We start from the raw sequence: 25,986 nt of genomic DNA, 5'->3' as shown, positions 1-25,986 counted from the left end.
ATGGCCCTCCATGTTACAACTTCGCTATATTTTCTTCTTAGAAAAATTCCTGGATACTTGCACACAATGTGAGAAACATTACCAAAACAGTTTTAATTCGTTATCATATAATAATAGTAATAATTCTACATTGAAAAACTATTTCTGGACTACCTAGTAGCTCTATACATATATAAGACTCAGATCATCGAACAACTTCGGACAGATTAGTTTACCTACCCTGAATTTCAATGCCCGGGCGATGCCCTTGACGACATTTGAATTGCAATGAGCAGTCTTATGTATGTACTGTATGGTGTAAGGATAGTATCTGGCAATTTTAAATTTGAACCGTTCCCGCTTTTATGCATTTCATTTACGGAAAAATCACAAGTTACGCCAATGGAATTGTTCACCGGGCGTTGTTAACAATTCAAATTGCACAAGGACGTCGCGTCATGCTTTTCAAACTGGTATTAGTCGCCGCAGAAAGGCAGAATGATTATTATGTAGTTAGTTCTCAGTGCGTGCGTTTACTCAAGACATTTAGGGATTTGGGTAAGGATAGGTAGGGTCATTGTATTTAAACAATGGTAGGGAATTTTCCCACAGGCGCAGGTTACATTTCATTTAAGATTATACAGGATGTTAGTGTACTTATGGCCGTTTGCACCGACAAATTTAAGTGGAGCTTAGCTTAAGCGTAGCTTAAAATCCATGGCAACGATTATTGAGACAATGGTTGTTTGTCATGGATTTTAAGGTACGCTTAAGCTAAGCTCCACTTAAATTTGTCGGTGCAAACGGGCATTAGAGGCATGCGAATGACCCCCCCCCCCCTCCGCCCAGAATTGCTTCAAATAGTCTTGGATATTATAATAAGACAGGTTACGTCCTGATCAAAGTGGCAGGCGCCTGAGCTCTAACCATATTCTTCGTACGGGGAGCCCTTGGTGCGAAGGTCGGGCTCCGTCACATAACAGTAGGTAGCAATAAACCCATGAAAGCAGAGTTGAAAATCATTATAATGTAAAATTATTAAATACAAACTGGAAAAGAAATGGAGATAGTAGGTGAGTACATATTTTGGAAGGTTTTAATATCTCGCTTTTCCCTTTCTTGTAATCAATGAAGACCCTAGGGCTATCTCGTGTGATTAACAGAGAGCAACCCTGATTTGAATTTGATTGTTTTAACGTATTTAGTTAAATTTTTAAAACCCCCCATTTGCTACCTATCTGCTTATTGAAGCATGGCGTGCTCCAAAGCTTTTGTTTCAGTAGGTACCGTTACTGAATCAAGTTTATTTGTTATATTGTACAGATGGTTATGCATCTTTATATGGTTTTATTCATAGGCGCAACTAGACTTCTACTTTTGGGGGGGCTACAGCCCGGTGTACATTATAAAGCCCATTCCAAAAAACCATCCAATTTTTATACCTCTTTCCTTAGCATTCCCATTCTACTAAGTTGAAAATTTGAATTCTGAGCATCACATTCACTTCATTAAAAACATTACTAAATGTAAATTATTTTATTATTATTATTTTGCGGTATCTGTCCGTCTGTCTGTCCGTCCGTTAGCACGATATCTCGTAAACGAATGGACCGATTACGATGAAATTTTGCAGGTGGATTCTTTATCATATTTGTAGATCGGAGTTCGTGAATTGGCAATGTAGGCCAAAAAATAAAGAAGGCCCTTTTGACATCTCCCTTAGTTATGAACCGAATTGCATGAAATTCATTATGCGCATGGCTTTAGCCTTTAGCCATATAAAACGCAATTCCAAAAGTTGAGCCTAATCGATCAGCATTCACAGTGCCCTCATCGCATCTCGACCATTTATAAACCGAATTGCTAACTTTCTTATTTATGAAGGTATTTAAATGAAAGGCACTTGGAATAAAAGCAAATTTAATGCCAGTTTCAAAATGTGGTTTTGCGCATGCGCAGTGCTAATTTTTTTTATTTATGAAGGTATTTAAATGAAATTTGATACATAGGCACTTGGAATAAAAGCAAATTTAATGCCAGTTTCAAAATTTGGTTTTCCACATGCTATAGTTATACCCAAGAGCTCGTTTTCTATATTTTTTTACACGTTTGTTATTAAAAAATACAGGAAGTATATTTTATTGATGTTACTACAGGCGTAAAGGTATTTTTCTAGTTTTTTTTTGCAAATTTATTAACAATTTGTTCGGAATCGACGGAAACATTTCTTTCTATATATCAAAGAGAAATATTAGAGAAACGGTCTTGAGCCATATTGTTCTTCTTAACCAGCTCATAAATTTCACATGGCCGAAAATGACCTTTCACAGGTTGCTGAAGAAACTGGCAATATGATTGCAGCTTGAGAGATGACTCACTAGTTCATCGACCGACCAACGCCGACAATCTTCCGCTCGGGTAGCAAGCGAATTCAAAAATAAAATACAGGTTTTCAGGGCAAATAAGTAAAGCTGCATAAGAATTATGATTCCTCGCATAGATTGGGGGGGGGGGGCTGATTTCGGTTTTGGGGGCTAAACCCCCCCCCCCCCCAGTTGCGCCTATGGTTTTATTCAGTATTTAGTTATGTATTCAAGTGGGAATATATTATCAGCCTTACTGTTGCTTTATACGATTCGACTAATACTAATCGTTTCTTCCGTGGAGAGAGTACCTCATACAGTTCTAATTTTTCGCTGTATATGTTACCTACTGTCTCTTTCGTGCTCGCTGCCGAACGGTTCTTACTGTTGTATGTGCAGTTTTGTTTGAGATAATCGACTTAAACATGGATATTGCTTGCGTTTGTACATTTTAAATTAATGGAAGTCGATGGTAGAGTACAGCCATACCATTTTGATGTGTTTTTGTACATGCAATTTGTCATTTTAAGGGTTGTTTTGTCCAAATTGATCGTAGATGTGTTTTTGTACTAAATTGATTTATCTCGTATCTTCCATTTATATTATTATATGATGTTCGGGGACCCCTAAGATCATTACAGTAGCGAAATTAATGATTACCGTCAAATTTCGAATCGGGAGTTGTCTGCGACTGTTCATGTTACAATATCTAGAAAATCCCCTTATAGTCCATTTGGTTCAAAAAAAGGAGATTTTCAGGAGTTTTGAAAATGAGTGATTTTATTGATTTAGAAATTCTTTTTTTTGTTGCCTTTATTTTTGAGTGGGCGGGGTTTAAGCCAAGGCTGCTCAACCAACCCAACGCACTATACATTTACAAATGTGATATCCATGCCCGAACCCGGATTCGAACGAGGGACCCTTAGCACCACAATTCAGCTAATTTGTATGTGTTCTTTCCGAATTTCAATTTTGCAACCTCCTTTGCCATAGAAAAATGACACCTAATTGCAATTTTTCAGCAATATCTCCTTTCTGATTTGTGCTACAATGAAAACATTTATATACAAAGTTAAGAAAATTTCCTACAATTTACTTATGTAATACAAATACAATTTCACTCACTTTGGTGCAATAAAACCCTACATTAAAAAGCTATGGTCTTGGAAGGTAAATTCAGCAAAATATGTGGAAATTACTGAATCACTACTCATATCTCACTATATTGCAAGTTTTTGTTAGTGAGGTCCCACCCATGGGACTGGTAACAAGTCCATACACACATCAAGCGGTTAGATAACTTCCATAGAATTAAACAAATGATTGAATATATAAATTTAACTTGGGGCCAAAACCGTGTAACCAAAGAAAATCTTAATTGAGCACCACAAATGAAATCGATTCCAAAGAATAACCTTGTGGTTAAATCATGTCCAATCCAAAAACAAAGATTGAATTATAAAAAAAAACAAAAATGTATACAGAACACAAATAAATGATAAAGAAATGCAAAAATTACTACCTGCATTAAATAACACAAAACAACAACAAAATGTTCTCTTGACGACCGCTCAAACCAAGAAGCGTTGCTGTTCTAAAATATGTGTACATTCCAGGTCCCGAATGTTCCATAATCTTCATTGAACACGTCTCGGGGAAAAATCACCAGCTCACGTCCCGGATATAGGGACCAATGCCCATCGAAATCTCTCCTCCTTGAACTTACCCTGACAGAGATCAGAGAAATACAACCATCACTCATTTAAGTCTGAAGAGGGAAATCGTAATAGTGAGATAGAGGATGCCACTGAGACTTGTTATTTAAGTTGATCGAAAGGCGCCGTCTCCCCCAACCAATCGACAGTTAAACTACCAAACCCAGATTTGTCCACTTTGTTTAACCAATCTGTGAGTAGGGCATCGATTTTACTCTTCACCATCAAATAAAAAGATTTTTACCTGTTTACCTTGAAGTTGTCTTGGAATGGAAAGGTAAGTGCAAACCATTCTCAATGCATTCACTTTACTATATATCAACATTTGTTACACTTACAAAACCTAACATGCTACTTTTAGCATTTGACAAAGTAGGATAAGTTAAATTTCTTTACAATAAACCTAAGTATTCTTTGGAACTAGTACGTACATGCGCTGTAAAAATTTGTCATTTAAAAAATTGATCTAAAGCTAAAAATTAACATTCGAGCCCTCTTCCCAAACCAGCCCAGTGATCGGGCACCATTAAAAAATACCTATGCATCGCATCAATGAACCGTTTCCTATACTCCTTTGGTGAAATGATAGTCGGCAACTTCCCTTGACCTCCCAAAAGCCCCGACTTCTTCACCATCGTCTCCAACTTTTTGTCCCATGTGAATGTACGAATATAATCTGTAAGAAGTAAGTAATGCACCTCAGGCTCAAACTCACACTAATTACCTATTATTCCAAGCACAAGCTCTTTATTGTCGGAATCTAAGCCCACCAGTAAGGAGTAATCCATCACGGATTGCTCCGATAAGAATTCTGTGTCATTATGAATCGCGGCGGTTAAAACTACTTTGGAATGCGGCAAAATATACAGGGGAGTCTCGCACGACACTGAAAAATAGGTACAATTCGACTGATCACCTACACCAGTCACTCACTTTTTAGTAAGTTTTCGTCCAGAAGAACGATTTCTCCCTCCTGATTATCGGGATTGACCAATCGATTTCGCATCGAACCTTTCAAGTCGAACTTATGCGTCACCTTCCGATTGTAAAATAAATTCTCCATGACGAGCAGGTTGGTGCGCAAAGTTGCGTTCGTCGTAACGTTCCTGTAGATAATTTGATAGATGCCCACAATTTTACCTAGCAGCGTCGGCTGGCGCGAGTCGAAACACCGCTGCAGGTAGTCGAAGTAGTTGTGGGCAGAATCGAGAAAGAGTTGTATTTCGGACTTGGGCAACTCCTTGAGTACGAAGCGGTCATCTACAAGTGAAGGTTAGGAAGTGTTCGGATTTTGGAACAATACCCATAGTTTTGCAGAAGGTCGATCCTGATTTTCCCCCTTGCGCGTTCCACTGCACGCATCGCGAAAGGGAGCGAGTGAAGGCCTCCTCACCGTCTGGTACGAAGATACTTCGTAACCATGCAAAACGTTCAGCGTAGTAAATACGACAGAAAAAGTTTGTGTTGTGGTCGGAAAATTGGATTTCAATGTGGAGCGGTTTTCCCTTCCTTGCGTCATCTTGCTTCTCCAAACTGGGAGGGGATTCTTCTGTTTGACTATTAATAGGATAAAATATTATTTTCTGTTTCACGTTGTCCAAATTTCAAATTTTTTGTATATAAGTTACTGATACAGTGAGTGAAACAAAAGCAGTAGGTAAGTAAGGTCGGCTTCAGTCCACTTTGACCATGAGATCTGCGCATGCCCCAAGTTCAAGGTCATTCGATTCGGTTCTGTGTGTCTATGGAAAGAAAAGATCTGTTTATCTGAAACAGGTTGGCTTAACGAACCTGATTCTTATAAACGGACCCACTTTCTACTGAACAGAGCTGTTTCTATGGAAAAGATCTGATTTTAATGAACAGACTTGTTTCCGTAGATTACACTCCATTAATATTGGACCAATCAGCTTGGTGATTGTTTCAAATTCCAACCAATCAGATGATTTTTTAAGTCATTAAAAGCTAGGTAGCTTTTTATCAGCGATAAAGATGCGTGTAGGAATGCGTAAAATATATAGTGATTGCAAAATTTACTGTCTTTTATTAATCTCCCTAAAATACACTCGATCTTGGTTTTAAAATCAGGATAATTTTAATTTTAATTCACTCCAATTTTGTTGCTTCCTGAAAAAATCTCTCGATCAAAAGAACATGATACAATTTTATCACACTTTTGATCTCGGTTTTTCGTTGCAACAAAACTTTGGTGTAAAATTAAAATTTCCGATTCCGATTAAACTTACCCCCGACAAACAGAAATGAATCAAATGACCTTGAACTTGTCGCGTGCGCAGATCTTAAGATCAAAGTGGGCTGAAACCGGCATTACTTACCTTATCTTGTTTTCTACCTCCGAGTGCTCGAATTACACATTTTTTTTAAAACAAATTGCTATTCGCTGATTATGAGAAGAGTTTGTTGCAGAAAGCAACCCCTATTTGCAATTGAGAACCAATTAAAGTCAAGGTACAGAAAAATATGGACATCAAATACCCAAAATTAACCACATTTCTGAAACCCCAGAATATAGGTTGCAGACCAACACATTTACGTTTCCATAGAAATTACTTTACCTCCCGTAGGGAGTTTTTGATTAGGTACTTTACCTCTCGCAAAAAGTAAATGCACACTCTGCTCCCACAAATGAGGGGACAAAATCTGGTTTTCGCTAGAGCGCGCAGATAAAATTCCTTTGCGAATAAGTAAAGCCGTCAGTTCCAAATTGCAGCGAGATAAATGTAAAGAAAGATGACTTTGGGGGGGAGGATTTCCAAAACGGAACATTTTGGGCTGATGGTGTAGATTGGAAAATGTTTTGGTCCCATCTAGCACGCATATTTTACATGCTTACCTGCATAACGGCAAATAATAAAAAAAGTATGGTGTATATTATTATCATTGGCGTACTTGTTTGGGACCGCTGGTGGTCAGTGATAGAGCAATTAAAGCTAGAAACGCGACAATCAAAACAATCATGAATTAATGACAGAGTTGACAGGGTATGCATCAATCGGTGATGAGTGAAAGATCTGTAACAGAACTTTTATATTTACCTTGACTCAATTCCAGCTCCAACTTGTACGGAGTGCAGTAAGTCGTTTTTCGAATCCTTACTTCGGAGGAATGACAGAATTCTACTCGAAGACGAATCTCCTCCCTCCGACTGATCCTTATCGGACTGTGACTTCCGTTTGTGAACAGGACTCGGACTTTGTTCGGCGCTTTGCGGTTTCTTCCCCATCATTTCATCGAGCGACCTTTTGTAGTCAAACGAGTTCAGTGCGTAGGCGACAATCGAACTAGGTTCGTTTTCATAAACGACTATTGGTATGGATACCCCTGTCGGAAGGGTGTAGTGCTCTTGTATCCCAAAGGGTAGTTGGATGGGCGTTACATTAATCGATGACGGTAGTAACTGTGAGAGAATGTTTTTGACCGTCTTTTTGTCTATTTCCTTTTTGTTATCTTGGAAATCATCATATAGTATCATTTGAGACATTGCTGTACCATCTGATTGAGAGCGGTGATGTATTTTCGGCGAGGACGAAACGCTTTCGTCATCCCCCTGATCTAAACTCTTAATTTTTTTCGTTGATAATCCACTAGAAGTCGGATGGTCAACTTTAGCTTCAACTGGTTGTGATACCACCAACGGTTGGGCTTCGACGGCTTCTGGACTATCCAAATCAACTGACACCACCTTCTCCCTTTTCTTGTCAGATTCCCGTTTCTTCGCAAGGTCAGCCAACCGTACGTTCCACTGCTCAACGCACTCCAAAATCAAACGCTTTATTCTGATTATTACATCTTCAATTCTCCACACCGCAATCTGCTTTCGATTATCCTCGTCTTCGCCATCGAAGATGAGATCTTTGCTTTCCAACGTCGGTGATGTCAACTTTAATTGCACCTCTTCGATCTTTTGCTTGAAATTCAACTGCTCTTTCGCTAAAATTTGTTTTAAAGCGCTACATCCCTCGATATCCGTTGAAAAAATTAGAAGTCTATCGTTGATTAGATTGTAAATTTCGTGACCTTTTAACGCAAGCGTTTTTATTTCGTCGATAAGCTTGCTTTGTTGTTCAACGACGTTGTACAAAATTGTAATTAGCGTAGGCGGTAGTGAAATTTCCCAAAGTTGCACCGGTGTATACCTGTTGCAATTACAATTTAAAAGGTTACACACCGAAATTTCGACTTACTTAAAAGACGCTACGAGATTCTTATAACCGAAATATTGAAAATGATCGTGATGCAAACTGTGGGAGCATCCCGCGCTTCCCCTTCGAGTGTAAAGACCACCGTAGAACCTTAGCTCCAAGTACTTGGCGAACGAGAACGACCAAGTGTCGTTGGACATCGGGACTACGGGCGATACTTTGTGGCACTTGCTGCACCAACTCCACATGACGATTCCACTCTCTTCGAATTCATTCTCGAAACTGTTCAGAAAGAGACTCAAACAGCCGCCGTTGTGAACAAAGCGGCGAATGTGCTTTAGCATCGGCGAGTCGCATGTGTTAGAAGCACATTTATAGGTCGACCTGAAGCAGTATCTCTCCAAAAAGCAGCCCAAGGGAATGTCATTTACACCATAAAATTCCATGGCCACAACCCTAGAATACCTGATTGAAATTGACCAGAAGCCACGCAATGGCGAATAATGGAGTTAGTCTAGCTTTGCAATTAAAAAAAAAATATATTTGGAAGAAGTTTAGGAAAAAGATTCAGGGTGGGCTTGAAAAATCTATCATTGTGATTTAGCTGCGATTATTATATAAGCAGGTGTAGAATGTGAGACAAACTATTCTGTTTGCCCTTGACCCAAAGGAAAATTAAAAATTAGATCTCTCGGAAAAACAAAAATTTTTAAATATTAGCTAGACTGACTTCATTTAACGTGATCTTACATCTTTACGCAAAATGCCGGCGCATTATTGGAAAGGTGACTGAAACTGCAAAACAACACCCCCAACTTCTGATGACTTAGCAGATCCAAAGCGTCTAAATGATTACTTTCGTATTCGGGCACGTGTTTCGTCTCGTTATGTCTATTCTCTTTGTCATCATCGCGAACGACCGCATCTTTATGCTCCAATCGGCCACCGCAAGCTCGAAAATGCGCTAGCATACTCTGAAATTCGCTACTATCGGCGCTTCTCCGTATCCTCTCCGTAATAAAAGGATGCGAGGGTTTCAGGTGCAAATTGTGAGATTGCAAATTACAGCCTTCGTTCGCCGCCACATCTTTACTCTTAACCTTTTTCTTCTTCTCAATTTGCTGGCTTAAATATAGTTCGGGCGGGAAAAAGTTGCGCAACTTGCATTTGCGTCCAGAGTCGGTCTCTAAATAGGGAATCGTAAAGACAATGTACGGGGAAATGCAAAGGATCGTATCGTCCAGGGCTTTACGGAATGTATTCGAAAACGGCAACTCTGCCACGGAAAATTTCTCGACATTATTAGACTTAAATACGTCATCTTCCAAATTGCAAGAGAGCAGAGGGTCACTAAAATCGCTAGTCGATTCCGGTGTTACCTTCCGATCCTCGGACACTCTTTCGGCACGTTCCGATTTCGTCGTATTGTTGCTAGTGGCAGTATACGAGTCACTTCGCGTGTTCATACTAAAGAACTCGGCGTCATTTTCACTGTCAGAAAACAACTCCAATTTAGATTTATTGTCAGAGTCAGATATGGGTATTTTACTTATGGGCAGGTCGGGAGAGTTTTCCTTACTGTCGTCGAAAAATTCCTCCTTGGAGTTTGGTGGTTGTGCAAACTCGTCCATAAGGAATGACTTTTCTAACCTCCAATTATACGACGCGAATAGTAAGAGTCTAGAGATCTGTTTTATTGATTCGAGTTCTTTGAGTGAAGCGCCTCTTAGTAATACTGTAGCTCCTAAGTGAGACAATGGTAAGCCTTCAAAAAACATTAGCGTTTTACAGCCACCTGTAAGAGAAAGCTTACCATTAACTACATTTTAACACAAGGCCCTTTTAATAGATAAGTTGCCTCAACAGGTTGACCATAATTAATTTATTTGCATTGTCTGTATGTAGTGATTACATATTTCGTACACTCTGTAGCAGAGGCTTTACTTTTACCATCCGTACACCATGATGAAAATCTCTTCACTCCGTATAAAAACTCTATTATATATTTATTATTATTATTATGAAAACGTTTTCAATGCTAAATCGCGACTCGCCAATGACGCGCACACTTCATACACCCACAGAGGGTAATCCAACACAAAGGACTGGACAATAATCCCACCTATGACAAATGCTGTTGGTACCACTACAAATCCCTCTATAACCTGAAACCACGAAAACAGTGTTTGACTAAAAATGAATGACTAAATCGCAATATCTGATGTACGCGCCCTGAAAAGTGATTGGTCTATTTGTGATGAGGCAACCTATAACGAACATGTTCTGTAAATTACCTCGCTCTATATCGAACGTTTTCAAATAAAATGACTTGCATGTACCCAACCTTGGTCGGCCGATATGCGCATCCATAGAAGTTACGAGATCGGCCTGTGTACACCTCGCCAATCTCTCCAAAACGGTCTGCTTCACATTTAGCACTAACGTCATCCCCTGAGCGAGTAACAAGTCCTGCGCCAATCTCGACACGTTCCGTTGCACCAGAATGACGTCGGGCTGTAACGCTATTATTCGGGCGACTACGTTTCGAAGATATTCGTGCTCCTATGTAACGCACACGATTACTATGGATCGCGACGTATAGAGGGACTGACCTGCATTAGAATTGGTTCGAGGGACATGAGACGCCCTTCCGTCCTTTGATAAACGAGGGAACATTGGAGGATTAGTATTTTCGGATTCTCCAATTTCGTCGACATATACTTATGGGCGATATTTTTGCTGCACACGATACCGCCAACCAATTGACTGTCCGTACGCGCACCCCCGCTTACTTTTTTAAATTGGACGTATCGAAGTACGTCTATGTCCTCTGCGTCATGATTCTTATCTGCCAAATGAGCGTTTAGTTACTGTCTTAGGTTTGCAATACAAACCTGGCCGAATTAAGTCTACGATTTCGTGCGTCAATTTAATTATTGTGTCCACCCACGAAACGGACAGACCGTGAATGGAAAGAAGTTGCTTTAATAAACCTTCTTCGTGTTGTTTATAGGTATTCGTTATAACATTATAAACAAATTTTTCCCCGTTCTCCTCCCGCAAGTGCGAAGGTTTGTGCCAGCCTAGAAAACAATTCAAAATTAACTTCCATATGCGCAGACTTACTGGACATTGAAGTTTCACCTGCATCTTGATATTAGTATGCATGACTAAAAATGGCACAGACATTTACCTAGAGACTTTGTCATAACTGACCAACAATTTATATCAATTTCTTCCATTATAATAATTCAAACTGACTTTGTTTATTTAATAACTACTTTTTAATTATCGCAACGTCTTTATCTACACAGGTCACTAACTATCAGAATCATTCCCTTGTAATTAGTTTAAATCTTTTTTTACAAGTTAATATATAAAGAGCTACAGTCAACATTCCTCTTCCTGTTTTGAGAACGATATAGTTCTGTTTATAGGCCTTCAAAGAGTGCTTCCAAATTTAAATTATATTACTTTTTATACTCATAAATAGAAAATTAATTTAAACAAGTATGAATTGTTCACAATTCTAGTGCAGATAAAGCGCATTTTTAAAAACCGAAATAGCTTAGTAAATATTTATAACGTTAGTAGCACGTTATATTTATCAACGTTTACCTTCTTGGTAGATGATTAAAGGGGGAAGGGGAGTTCTTTACATATAAATATGTAAAGGCCGCCTGGAACACACACACAATACTAAATACAAGAAGAATTAATCCCTTAGAAAAATTCTCCGAAATATTGCATTTTCCCTTTGTAGGTACCTTCATTTGACACGATAAGGGGTCGAGTGGGAAGAGTAGCTAATTAGCTAACACTCCACCCACTATAAAATAAAGAATAAAAAAAAATAAGTTGCATAGAACAATTACTTTATTACTTCATGAAGTATTTCTTGGGTTTGAAATTAATCCACGAACGATTTTCGGTTGGCTAGATTTTACGCGGCCCTATCGCCCTAACTTTAATATACGAACTTGTACGAATTTTTCCCCGTACTGTTACACGAGCTGTACCCCGAGAGGGAGGAGGGGAAGAAGTTTTTTTACTTTAATATGAATCCTCCCGACGAAAGTAACGCACTTACCATATTAGAGTAGTTTGGCGCCTACGGATGGGGCTAATCGCGCGCATTGTTAGTTTCTCGTACCTCATCTCCTTTGCTCACTGCAGAGTTTCACTTTGAACGGTACATTAATTAAGCGTTTCCATAGAAAAAATTTGCGGAAGAAGTCCGAAATTATTCATAATTTTAATAAAAAGTCCATTGTAAATATCCCATCAGTATCAAAATCGATACGTCACCTGCATTATATCTTTAAATCAATAAATACTGTCAAATGCAGGTAATACATCGTCTTATGATGCAAACGTTATAGGTTACAATTTAAATAAAATAAACCATTCTATGCAATTTTTGATCACAACTGAAACATCTATCTTAAATCAATACACAATTTGAATGAATGAAAATCCTAATGATAAGTTCAATTATAAAATATCTTCAAAGCCTTACGCGCAAACGATATAAACGATTGTTCACAGAAACGCAAACGCAATTCGTTTATTTAATACGTGGTGCAAACATACCTTTTGAATGACGTCAAACAGTAAAAAAGCAGATAAACGAACTAAGTTTCCAAATAATTACGCAAAGGTATAACGACGACAAAGGCAGGATTATGACAAAGAAGGCCTCCTACAAATCTTATATCCTTTCCGTAGCAATTTTCGATTTGAACGGTAATTATTTCATAAATAACTACATAATAATATAATAATAAATAAATAATAATAAGTTAACGAACAACAAAAGCTTTTTAGGTAATGGCTACTTTCTTCATAAGCACATCAATTCGGAAGTAAGTAGGTCAACAACAAACAACTCTTCTAAACTGGCCGATTGGTGTTAAAAATTGTTTGATCTATGGTTGATGCGTATGAAAAAGCAGCACTTGTGCAACAATGTTTAGCACTTTTTCCACTAAATATAACCAATTTAAACGCACATGTAAATACGTTTTAGTCTCGTATTGCGTATCTGGATGCGTCTGTTTCATGAATGTGCTCACGAACACTCTGCTATACTTCGTTTATATTTAAATTACAAATGAGAAGTATACCTTTAACTGTTTCGTTTGATATTGTAATTTTTATATACATGGCAGTAGATGAGCAATGTATGTACGGGACCAGGAAGTGACGTCACACCAATCAGAATCGAGTATTTCGGTCACGTGGTCACGTGTGAGCCAATGGGAGCGCGTGAGTCGGCCATTTTGTGACGTCACATTTTGGCTGTTTTGCTTCCCGTGTTTCGGGACCAGGAAACGCGTCACACCAATCAGAATGCGGTATTTCGATCACGTGGTCAAGTGTGAGCCAATGGGAGCACGTGAGTCGGCCATTTTGTGGCGTCACATTTTGGGTTGGATCAGGAAACGCGTCACATCAATCAGAATGCAGTATGGGGAGGTTGTTGTCGGCAATTTTGTCTACATCATATCTAGCATATTTTCCCGCGTGTATTTATAGACCAGGAAACGCGTCATAGGCGGCGATCTATATCGAGGATTTGAACCATCGATACGCGAATTACGCCACCCTCTACGCCCCTGCAATCGCGCGCCCCTTCTAGCTCAGTTGACTAAAGCGGCAGATTCGTAATTCATGTATCGACGGGCATCCGTTCATGTCAACAGGAAACTTACATCCGGTAAATTCTAATCAGCAGCCGGAAACGTAAATGGCGGGAATAGGAAGCAGCATCCGGTTATCAGCAGGAAACAGCGTCCGGTCGTTAACAGGATATCCGAATCAGCAGGACATCCTAATCAGTAGGAAGGTATGCGTGACCGAAATATGCATTCTGATTGGTGTGACGCGTTTCCTGGTCCCGAAACACCAAAGCAAAACAGCAAAAATGTGACATCACAAAATGGCAGACTCACGCGCTCCCATTGGCTCACACGTGACCACGTGACCGAAATACTCGATTCTGATTGGTGTGACGTCACTTCCTGGTCCCGTACATACATTGCTTATCTACTCATGGCAATTAAAAAATATATGTACAGATACAAGGTACCATCTCAAACTTCCAAACGAACTATCTGTGGCCCAGGTACCTACACATTTTTATTCAATTAGGAATGTGATTGTGTAAAGTGCAGTATCTATTTTCGACAAATGAGCGAAGAGATATTATATTTGTGCCTTTTTAATTTCGTTATGTAAATCCAACAGCAACATTTTGCTAGAATTCAGAAAAATACCTCATCGTAAGTACCCAACAAATTATAGGTACTTTGGTACCTTAAAAATATTATACAGCAAGTACTTGCATACTAAGACTTCTAGAATAAAGCATAAAAAAATTCACTACCTGACTCAGGTACAAATTCTCTTTGCTCGGAAGTATTCACAGCTGGTGGCTCCTCGCAGATAATGTCTTTCTTTAAGCTAGTATCACAGTCAACTGGAGAATAAATATTTTGTACTGACGGAGGTGGTTTCGATAAATAAACAGTGTTGGACTCCAAATTTAAATCTAACATGTACGAAGACGAAGACTTAAAGTGAGTTGAATTTGAAGGGGTTTGAACAGCATTGTCGCTTTCAGAATCTAAAACTTTATTCATTACTAAATCAGATTGCAATATGAATTTACCTGTAGTACTGCTTAATTCCTGAGGTACTTGTCGGGTCCAAATCGGCTCATCTTGATTTGGAAGATCACAGGTATGCATATCAACTGGAGGCTCGTTGGGAAGTATGCCCAATTTATAAAGTGCGTACCCATCGGTAAAACAACTCGGTTCCGAAACGCAATCAATGTAAGCACCTTCGAGTAAAGCCTGACAGATAGCTACAGCTTGAACCCTGCAAGTATTAACTGAGAAATTGTAATCAAGTGAGAAGTATAAACCTTGAGTTCGCTTTCTGCTGATAAATTAACCAGTCGACTAATTCCGATCCTAGGAAACAATCCGAGTACGTCCTCAGTCTATATCGGTGTATCTGCAGAGGAACCCCCGAAGCAGGCCTGCATATTTCTTCGTAGAGACTACGTAAAGAGGCCGAGTTTTGCAAAACTTTGCATTTTTCTTCAGGAGACATGTAGCTTTCTGAAGCGGGTCTAAAATGCGTCACTAGTTAGTTTCGTGGTGTCTTTTGTAAAATCAATGACCCTCAAACTGTACCATAGGCGATCAACCCCCTTGGACTTTGTTAAAGTTGAATTTCTAAACGTATTTGACTTAAATATTAATCATTTGAATTTGGATATATGTAAGTACATGTTATTTATTACAAAAACATGATAAAAATAAAAATGTTTTGATCTTTATACTTTTCACTATCTCAGGTGTATGATAAAATTGCCTGTTAATATATCATCAGATATCTATTATCTAAATCATTCATTTCTGGTGTAATTCAATAAAATATTGTTTCCAGATTGACTAACAGACACCCATATGCCAAAATAGACAAACAAAATACCACGCACAAGCCGATTCCCCTTGGCACAATTACAGCAGTTTACTTTTCGGGACGCCTTTTAATGATGAATTCTCAGAGATAGGAGTACTAATTGTTACTCGAGTTCTGTACTATAATCCTTATTGGAAACTAAGGAAGATGCGCCGATTCCCTGCACAAATGGGGTAAGCTTCCTTCAGCTTCCTGTAACTGTGGCACTGGGAAACAGGCAATGAAACACATAGTTCAGCACTTCCCGCTGAGGGCGTACATTTCTCAAGCTAATCCGCTAATCATTTACAGATGAAACAAGTTTATTCAACATTACTCAAACAATAAAACTGAATTAAAAATAGGCACTCAGGGCCAGGTGACAAATACCGCGCCCAAGCGATCGATTGAAACAAGTTAAATTTGAAAAAATATTCTAAATACCTTAAGGAGTTAATAATATGTGGTGGAACATATGGTAACGGATACGCATCACACCACAGTTATAAGTAAAATCTACATGGCGTGATGTCAATAAAATCAACGCGGCGTTTTCCCCCACGCAGTGTGAAACAATCATCCCCACCGTCGATCAGGGCTTTATAAAGCCTGATTCACATTATCGGTCACGTCATGATCAGATCATAGTGCGGTCAATTATTGTAGCTTATATTTCTTTGAACATGTTCTGACCGTGGCCTGACCAATAATGTGAATCAACCTTAGGAAATACATATACGCTATCATAATTGACCGCACCGTGTGTTATGTTCGGAATGACACAATCCCGTGACGTCACCAATAATGTGAATTGGCCTTAAGGCGAAGCGCATGCGTTAGAATTCAGCAGTAGGATGAAGCCGAGTATTTGATTGTGTAACGTGAAATTACGTGTTAAAATGTGGTCGTTTGCGTTAGGAGTCTTATTGGACGAAAGTTAATTAAAGCAGTTGTTTTACGATGTGAGCGTTATTTTGACTAAGTGGGGACGCGTTCCTTCGAAGCTAGTGTTATCAAGTCTAATTGTGATTGGTGAGTTATCTGACATTTTTTTAAGGAAGGAGTTGTATTTGATGGTGAAAGTGGTGAAATTATAAAACTGTATACTTACGATTGTACTGGAACGCCCAGGTCGAATTGAGAACATTAACGAAGAGGAACAAAATAAAAATTGGCGCAGTAAAGAGAATTTTTCTTAACTTTTAAGGAAGAGAGAATGAACGATAAGTCGATATTATACTTGGAATAATGCTAATTGATTGTAATGGAACTCTAGTTAAATTAATAACTAGTTCCTTAACTCATCAAGTATGTACATAACAAATTTCGTAGAATTCTCTCCATTTTCGTTGTCCGGACAAGAATTGCAGTGGAATTTTTTTTAGATTCATGGTTTTCATGTTCAAAAACCTCCCGGATACGAAATTTCGTCGAAATCAGAATTTTTTTCACACCCTCACTTAGGGGTGCGCTCTTTCATGGTAGGAATTTTAAAAACATTGTTGCAAAATTGGAAAGGGCATACCCGAAAACCAGTCTAACTCTTATGGTTGCCCAGAAAAAAATTAAAGAAGAAATGCAAATTGCACCACTTTTTTGGGAGTGGCTCCCAAACGAAACATGTTGGATCCTTGGTTTATTTCGAAAAATGCTCGTTTTGATCCCCTCTATACCACCTAATTTTTTTTTACATACTTATATGTAACACCCTGTATACAACAACACATTAAAGCAAATGTTATACCACAGTAATTTGCTTCAGGAACATGAAGTAGTGACCACAATTGGTACCCTCCACACCAAGAAATCAAACTTTGACAAAAGCAAAAAGGTGCAACCCATAGGCTCTGCCACAGTTTTACTATCCGAAGGCCACTAATTTTACAAGACAATGTACCTCTGTGCAACTGTTACTACCGTCCAATCGCAAACTTCTCCTCTTGATAACCGAGAGATATTTTCCTTCTCAACGTACCCCCAGTCTCTAATGAGCTATTTGATATAGGATTCAGAATAGCACCAATCCCTAAGACCGAGTTTCCGACTGGTGAATTTGCCCCATACTTATTTAATAAATTTTCTTGTAGCGCTTTGAGATCGGCCGTTAGATCTGCACCTACGTCGGGCGATTGCAAGTACGAAAGCACCACCTTACAGCAGTAAGTGCACACCCTGAGATCACCTAAAAATGGCGAGTGAGCATATTTTACACTGCACAATGTACTAACCTGTGCACCCGAATATCTTCCCGGGAATTTGCTGACTGCAACATTGTGAACAGAAAATTTGCCCGCAAACTCTACAATGGTGACGGCGGCGGAATGTTGTAAACTTCTCCCCGCACTCGTAACACTCTTTGCTTACAGAATCTGGCATCCAATATTGTTTCAGTTCGGTGTCCGAGTACGCTTGCAAATTCTACACGAGAATTAATACAGACAAATGGTCTACTTACTGTACTCTTCAATGCTAGTAAATTGCTAATACGTTTAAGAACATTAGGCAAGCTCCTCCCTTCGTTCACGTCCACCTGGTAGTAATAATCGTTACGTGCTTCACAGTTTTCTTGCGTCGATTCGATTGCCCATGTCGGTAACGATTCTTGTGAGGTATTGTCAAGCGCTTTCTCCGTGTTGATGGATGCATTGTCAGTTGTGGGCGAAGTTTTGTTTAGTTTAAAAAGCTTCGATATAAACTGACCGACACTTTGTTGCTTTTCTTCCGATTGTAATGGAGCAAATTCCGTTAATTTTGTAGGTGATTGTAAATTTTTGTTCATGTTAAGGCTACGGCCTTACAAATTATTTAAAATAAATCATAAAAATTAGTTATATTTGCTATCATTGAGGTTAGATTGATCTGACATTTAACAGGTGTTTGGTTGTGTCTAGTGTCTACCTGCACACAGATGCGACAACTGTGTCTAATGCACCTGTATATTTGCCACGGTACATCTACAGTAAGGATCACAACACAAGGCCCTATTCCGCACGTAAGTATAAATTACAGCTTCTATTGCTTTCTGTTGTATATACAATATTTACTGCTTGTCAAACTACCAGAATGCTCTTTTATTTCTCTTTCAAAATTAAATTAAAAGTAAAACTTCACTTGTAGAAATAAGTAAGTACAATATTGTGCAACATATGTATAAGTTCTCATAACAACATCCAATTTAATATAGTGTTCAATTTACAAGATTCAAGTTATAAAATAACCTTGTGGTGGTGCATACGATAGGCAGCACATTACACCACAAACAGATAAATAATGTGGGAGGGCCCACCCTGGGTTTTAGGCCTCTCATAGCTAGTGACACCGCAATCTAGGAAACCCGTATAAGTACCAATTATCCGCCGACCTAAATTGGCGGGGGTGCCATTACCCTGTCTCATAATGATGTATAATTTTAGAAATGTTCTATGCCGTATAGTAATTTCGCCACTTTCTGTTTTATGGAATTCAAACGTACAAAAGTGTGCACCATGACCTGCCTCTGGTTCCCTTGGAAGCTTTGCTTGGGGACCTTCACATATCGCAACTGTACCCAACTGTAAGTATAGGGTAAGTCAAGATTGCAGTCTTCGCTTCCGGGATCCGTCAGATCATTACAAGCCGATCAATTATTTTAAATAGAAGACATAAGCTTAGTGATTTACTTAGTTCTAAAACTTCATTGTCATGTCATGTGACAATAAATTTGTCCCAAAGAATCTATAACGCAAAAAAATATAACCAACTCAATAAATAAATAGGGCCATGGGTTATCATCTATGTAGTAATGACTAGGTACATGTTTTTATCAGTATTCAAATGAATCTTAACTGAGTGATTACATATTTTTGTAACACAAAAAGAAGATGACTCTAAGGCTATATTATTCCGAAATGAGCCCAACCTCAAGAGCTGTATTACTAACAGCCCAAGCAATAGGGTTGGAATTGGAATTAGTGCCAATTAATATTGTTTGCGGGGAACACTTGACATCCGAATTTAAGGCAGTAAGTATTTCCTCTTTCATCACCGATGACTCTGATCATTTCTTAGATGAACCCTCAACACACAATTCCGACATTAGACGATGATGGCTTTTGATGCTTAGGCGATAGTGCGGCAATTAGCATTTACCTTGTCGACAAATATGCCAAAAATGATGCGCTCTACCCGAAAGATCCACGTAAAAAGGTTATCGTCGACCAAATGCTATTTTTTACGCATCAATTATCCAAACAAAAACGAGCGCGGTCGTAGTATGCACATAATCAACCAATCAATTACGCAGCGCTTAAAATTTAAAATTGCAGAAATCAATCACGTTACAAGATAAACAAAGCACCATACAAATGAAGATCGAGGACTTAATTTCGGTGTACAGTTTGCTAGAGGATTTTTTGAAAACTCGCCGGTTTGTTGCAGGTGATTCGATTACAATTGCCGATTTCTGCATTGTCGCGCCAGTGTCATCCATGTCGCGCATTGCGCCAGTTTCGGAAACAAATCATCCACGACTTTGCGAATGGTTACTCGAAATGAAAAAGCTGCCATACTATGATGATGCCAACCACATAGGCTCCGAGCACTTGGTTAAATGGATCAAGGAACGTTACACCGCTACACGCTTCCAATAATAACCATTACAATATTGGATATTTTTACTTTTATTCAACACAGCAATTACACAATAATTCGTACCTACAGCTGTAGTACCACCCTGTTTAACCGTAAAACCTCTAAGCGGATCTAGAAAAGCGGTCCAAGTGTTTGCCAATTATCGTGATCAGAGACAGATTGACAGACAGACGAACGGACGGACAAACAGACACCAGTGACTGCCTTAAAAAGCTTAATAGCATCCCTTTGCCCTACCGCTTAATAATGTTTACGATCTTCTCAGGTTGTCATATACTGCTTTCTTTCTGGGGTTTTTATTGTGATCTACTTGTGATTTTGTTTCTGATGCCCATTTACATAGTGCATATCGTGATTTTTGACATCTTTATTAATTCCTCAATGCATGAAACTTTTATGGGAATTGTTTTAATTTATTCACATTCATACTCAAAAAATTATTGTAACGTAAATTTAATTAGTAATTTATTTATAACAATACACATTCTCGGAGTACTCTCAAACGCTTCTAGAACGAACACGTCATATTTCCCGGAAAGAAGGCGGCACGTCCGTTTTACTTTCTTATCACCGATTAATTTGTCATGGCGCCTCGATTTCTCGACTATTGGTTACAATATTTTTTTTATTTTTGATTGATTTATTTTTTATTTATTTTATTTTTTATTTTTTTTAATTTATTATCCCTCTTGTTCTGGGCCCTCATAACGCTTTTTAGAGGTGTCTCTCAATATCTAAAATTCGTGCGGATGCGTAGACCAAAGAGAAAGAAAGAAAGGAAGAGAGAGAGAGAGAGAGAGAGGCTCGTCTCTCTCTCTCTCTCTCTCTCTTCCTTTCTTTCTTTCTCTCTTTCTTTCTTTATTCACGTGTTTTAAGTCTAATGACTGTTTTACGTATATATTGGTTTTGATTTTGGCAGTAATAGTTACACCATAGCTCGTTTAAGCGGATTGTTGGGTCTATTGTGCCCAAATTCGCATTTTAACATTGACAGTTTGATATTGATTATACATGAGTAAAAAATAGTGTGTATACCACACAATTAAAATGCATCCGAGTCTCGGGTGCTCGTTGCCCGAGATAGCATGCACCTCGGGATTGAAACACAAACTTTAGTCTCTGGGTATGGAATATGCTATCAGGCGACTTTTTTTTACTGGCGTTATCTTTAGAGGCGAATTTCCTGGAGTGTTTATAAGAGCGAATTTTTTGTGGCAAATGTGCTTCCGGACTAGAACTTTTTTGAGCGAATGTTACGGGGGGCGGATATTTCGAAGGCTTATCTTCCGAAAATACAAAAATACCCCACGATATTCAAAATTATTGATTAAACTTGAATCAACACTTTTAGTAAATAAAACGTCCAATTGAGAACCCCCTTGTAGTTGTTAACGTACCCTCGAGTTGAGACGGGTAGTTTTCAACGAAGACACTCACGGAAAAACCCTCTCTAGTCCACGTGAGGGTATGGAAACTAATTAATTGAGTAACGAATAATTAATTTACGTCGGCTCCACCGTCTTAATTATCTTATAATGTCAATAATCCAAATATCCAGTCCAAATATCAGTCTTCTGCGACTTTCATTAAACAGACACGTACAAAAAAAACACAAACACTAAACTGAATTCGCCTCAGAAACTCCACTTCTTTATTTTATAACACTTAAACTTTTCTCACAAACAACTTCTCCTTAACTCGAACTCGACTAGACAATTTCACACGCCGTACTTAAAATCTCTGATTTCACTTAATTCACTAATTTTCTTCTCTTTAACGCATTTCCCTCTCTTGTTCCAATTTCGATTCCACTTCTTTAGTTAGTTAAAAATAAACAAAATTCGCTTATCTAAATCTGCGACAACATCGGTTTACAAAATTGATTTAAGTTTTAGCGATAAGCGCAACTCTTATCTACGACCGGAAAAAACCATGAGATACATTTTTAAATATTACGCAAATAATTTTGAGATGTTCCTTATCTTATAAAACGTAATTCCTTTACAATTAAATAAACAAAATAAACAAATTATAATGCGGCTATAAACAAAAATTGAACATGGACCAAACCACCTAAATTAACACAACAATATGTATGTAGTAAGTATGGCCATCGTACTCCACATTCTGTGGTATGGTTCCTGTTTTCCTTCTCTCCTCTATAGCCGCACTTATTGCTTCCTTGTACGCCCCGCTAAACGTGCTATACGTTCCTGGTTTTCTATGTATTCTCATTGGGGAATTCCCCGCCCTTAAAGCACCGATAGAACAGAGAAAAGTATATCGACGCATTGAGTACTCTCCTACTTGTTAAATTGTCAGTCTGTATAATAGCGTTCTTTCGGTAACTATTTTCGCAAAACCCTGTCCTATGCCTATATCAATTATTTTTACTCCATTCCCCACAAAAATGATACCTACCCTACCAATGGGGTCTTTAAAAAGATTTGCGCTGCTGAATACTGAATTTGAAAACATTTCGGTATTGCTATGGCGTGAAGCCCACTTCGAACTGCGCTAAAATCCGTGTTGTTCTTCTTACCGAGTCGTTGTTTTGTCCGTGCAGTGCAGTACAGTGACACAATGTTAAAGACGCACTGAAATGGAAGAAAACTGAAAAAGACGCTCGTTAGGCATCTAGGTCAAATACATTTCTCAATGCCGGTATCACAGTATTGTATATACTGTATGTACAATCCCGTAGCCAGGTGGAGCTATTCTCCTGGAGGCCTAGAAAGTGGTTTTGTTAGACTATCTAGTTTCAAGTTCAATGTACTATGTGTAAAACATTGCAAGTAAAAATAAACCTGCAAAAGTTCTGTAGGTATATTTACTGATCTTATCAATGACAACCCAAATACTTAATAGCTTATTTACGCTGACAAATGGTATAGGTATATATTTAAATAACGATCTGTACTAATATTAACTTAAGATATATTTAGGCAAGTTTGCTTTGGATAAAACCAACAAGTTTATCGCATCCAATTTGATTGGCTTCCACATAGTATGGAAGCTGCTGCATTCTGTTAAACCAAGCGGAAAGGCGAGGGTTTTTATTTTGCGCGATCGGTACGAAAGGTGCGATGGAAGAGACTCCTGAAACAATCGCAAAATCGGCAATTGTGAGCGAGTCGCCAGCAACGTAGTCGTGGCCTTCCAAAAATGATTCCAGAAAATCGTAGGTATCGCGAACATCGTCGCATTTGTCTTGGGGAATCGAAGTTGCGCCTTGGCGAATTATTGGTCTCTGTACAGAGAATCGAGTTACTTTCGTCTATACCTATCAACGGAGATGAAACGTTACCACAATTGCCCCCATCCTAGTTTGCACCATTGAAGCATTGAAAAACAATCGCTGATCGACTGTGCCTTTCTTTTGCAGATCCTTGGGATAGAACGAATCGTCCTTTGCGTACTTGCTTGCAAGATAAATATTGATGGCGTGACTATCCCAAAGGCAATATCCGTTATCGTTCAGGGTCGGGACGGTATGTTGTGGATTCATCTGGAAAGCAACAACTTTCAAGGCTAAGGTCATTTTGCTCTACACTTTTACCTTCAGAAACTCGGGTGACAAATGTTCCCCTGTCATAAGATTGACAGGGTGCATATCCAATTCTAATCCAATTGCTTTGGCGGTCAACAATACGGAACGAACCGGCGCACTTACTTCGCTGTAATACAACTTCGGTGCCATTATTTTAGCTTTGTTAATTTGTTCACTCGGCGAAAGTCAGACGGTAACTAACAACTTCCTTCGTTAACTCAACCGGTTTTATAAATAATCTGACCACTGAATGTACCAATCACCGCTTTGTATCTCGTGACCCCTATTACTTTTGGTCCAATTTAAATTGCTACCAGAGAGGTATCTATCGTTCATTATCGTCGACACAGTATTGAGTATAGGTCCAAGTGAAAAAATCCCACTCTACACTACACTACATATCACACCTTATCAATAAATAAATAAAAAAATTTTTTTTACTATGAATATTCTGGTTTAGCGTTTTTCACCATTGAAAATAGGGTCCTGTTTGTCCAGTGATTCGTTATCTCAATTTCGTCACCGACGTTAAAATTTATTTTTTTTATATTAGTTTTGCAATCATTTCTGACAACCGTCGATTCCATTAAATTATTTTATGCGCCATTATAGACAATTTATTCTCTAATTAATTCTGAGGGGCAATTAACAAAATTATAAATATTTAAACATTTGGCTTGCGAATGAATATGGTTACTATCCTACTGGTATGGTCCACCAAATGGGCAAATACCAAACTCGTAGGCAGTATAGTTACGGGGTTTGTATGTTCCATGTTAATTATATGCGTAACATTAATAAATACAAATAAAACAAGTACATACTTTAAAAACGGAAATTTAATCAAAATAAATCGCAATCGCAGAATACATCTAGAAAATGGTAGTTCACCGCGAGTACAAATAGGTTGGGAAAAAAGAACTGACCAGGAAAAAAACCAGCCAACAAATTAATGTTAAACTTTATAGTAAAATTAGTTGTTTGTAATGGCATGAATGCATGTTATGATGGTTGTCAAGTAAATTAAGTCGAATTATAGACTCCACTAAAATTCCTAAAGAATTAATATTTGACACACATAACATAAAAAATCAATCATGAAAACATTACATTAAATTCACATAAGTTTGTATAATAATAATAATAATATTTAATTATGAGAAAGTGTGAATTACACATAGGTACACTCGTCAAAAGAAATGGAAAATTACCTTTTTTAACATTAATAATAATAGTATATAACAGACAATATAACAAACAATAAACAGTAGCATTCATGCAAAAGAAAGGAAATATTCTGCAAGAAATTCAATTATAACTAAACAATGTTTCCAAATACAGCACCATCCACGAAAATATTTCATTGAATATCATCCCTAAGAGAACATACTGTATCTATAAATATAAACATAGACATATGAGAATAAGATCAAAACACGTAAAGTTGTCATGAATTCATACAGGGGACTGGCAGGTAAAACCTGCGCTACGAACAAAGGGTGACTTGTCTAACTATAGCGATATTGTAAAGGTGTAAACTGGAAAACAACATATTTACGTAGAAAAATCTTGCCGTATCTTTGTGCGTTTCATTATGAGTATGATCAGCATCCGTTATTATTCGTCTGTGTGGCTCAGTGGTAGAACATTGGGCTACATAGCCAAGAGGTCGGGTGTTCGAACCTGGGTTAAGGTGAATTTTTCATCTGTGGCAGAGATGGGAATTTCCTTAGATCAGTTTCGAGCTTTCTGCCGGCTACCTACTCCGAATTAAGTTTTCCTGCAGTTTTCCTAATTCGTAAGGTAAATATCGGAGTGGTATAGAACAACTTAAGACCTGCAGAGGCACCTCTAAAAATTATTATGCCGGTCACTCTGTAATAAAGCCTGTTGAGGGCCTGGAACAAGAGAGGGACAATAAATAAATAAATAATTGTAAAAGAGCAATTATTTGTATTTGTAATGCGCTATAAATGACAATACTTTAATGCATCTGTAGAATGCCGGTAATTTGGCAAATAAGCTAACACATCATATAATTACCTACTGTATATGGATGTCATAAACGAAAGACAAAACAGAAATATACACAATGAACACAATAAAATTAC

At 38.2% G+C, this 25,986-nt stretch overlaps 2 protein-coding genes and 1 pseudogene across 2 annotated transcripts; 1 reads left to right on the top strand and 2 right to left on the bottom strand.

The window, feature by feature from the left end:
• Window positions 1–4,348: 4,348 nt before the first annotated feature.
• On the bottom strand, window positions 4,349–18,573 carry LOC116174170 (putative 1-phosphatidylinositol 3-phosphate 5-kinase). The gene is made up of 16 exons (XM_031492036.1): window positions 18,152–18,573; window positions 17,925–18,114; window positions 17,614–17,878; window positions 15,152–15,361; window positions 14,894–15,105; window positions 14,609–14,848; window positions 11,115–11,303; window positions 10,833–11,068; window positions 10,515–10,782; window positions 8,971–10,015; window positions 8,263–8,676; window positions 7,114–8,214; window positions 5,361–5,614; window positions 4,991–5,317; window positions 4,782–4,943; window positions 4,349–4,733 (listed from the first exon to the last, which is right to left on the bottom strand). Exons 1-16 carry the CDS (start codon window positions 18,473–18,475, stop codon window positions 4,537–4,539), a joined length of 5,634 nt encoding a protein of 1,877 aa, XP_031347896.1. The 5' UTR covers window positions 18,476–18,573; the 3' UTR covers window positions 4,349–4,536.
• Window positions 18,574–19,583: 1,010 nt separating this feature from the next.
• On the top strand, window positions 19,584–21,075 carry LOC116174529 (annotated as a pseudogene).
• Window positions 21,076–23,136: 2,061 nt separating this feature from the next.
• On the bottom strand, window positions 23,137–24,207 carry LOC116173965 (glutathione S-transferase 1-1-like). Its single transcript, XM_031491709.1, has 3 exons — window positions 23,885–24,207; window positions 23,633–23,833; window positions 23,137–23,575 (listed from the first exon to the last, which is right to left on the bottom strand). Exons 1-3 carry the CDS (start codon window positions 24,023–24,025, stop codon window positions 23,267–23,269), a joined length of 651 nt encoding a protein of 216 aa, XP_031347569.1. The 5' UTR covers window positions 24,026–24,207; the 3' UTR covers window positions 23,137–23,266.
• Between the last annotated feature and the right edge of the window lie 1,779 nt (window positions 24,208–25,986).

This window comes from Photinus pyralis, unplaced genomic scaffold (genome assembly GCF_008802855.1).
Source record: "Photinus pyralis isolate 1611_PpyrPB1 unplaced genomic scaffold, Ppyr1.3 Ppyr1.4_LG6, whole genome shotgun sequence".
Lineage (NCBI taxonomy): Eukaryota > Metazoa > Arthropoda > Insecta > Coleoptera > Lampyridae > Photinus > Photinus pyralis.
This window is presented reverse-complemented; position numbering and strand designations above follow the sequence as displayed.

What these genes read in the sequence shown, in the direction of transcription:
- LOC116173965 (XM_031491709.1), bottom strand. Translation starts at nt 24,025, where the DNA reads ATGGCACCGAAGTTGTATTACAGCGAAGTAAGTGCGCCGGTTCGTTCC. An exon ending in TGTCACCCGAGTTTCTGAAG is followed by an intron (nt 23,834 to 23,884) that starts GTAAAAGTGTAG and finishes GTTGCTTTCCAG; the next exon opens with ATGAATCCACAACATACCGT. An exon ending in CTAGGATGGGGGCAATTGTG is followed by an intron (nt 23,576 to 23,632) that starts GTAACGTTTCAT and finishes TTCTCTGTACAG; the next exon opens with AGACCAATAATTCGCCAAGG.
- LOC116174170 (XM_031492036.1), bottom strand. Translation starts at nt 18,475, where the DNA reads ATGAACAAAAATTTACAATCACCTACAAAATTAACGGAATTTGCTCCA. An exon ending in GAGAAGTTTGCGATTGGACG is followed by an intron (nt 15,362 to 17,613) that starts GTAGTAACAGTT and finishes GACGCATTTTAG; the next exon opens with ACCCGCTTCAGAAAGCTACA. An exon ending in CCGGCATTTTGCGTAAAGAT is followed by an intron (nt 8,677 to 8,970) that starts GTAAGATCACGT and finishes CAGGTATTCTAG; the next exon opens with GGTTGTGGCCATGGAATTTT.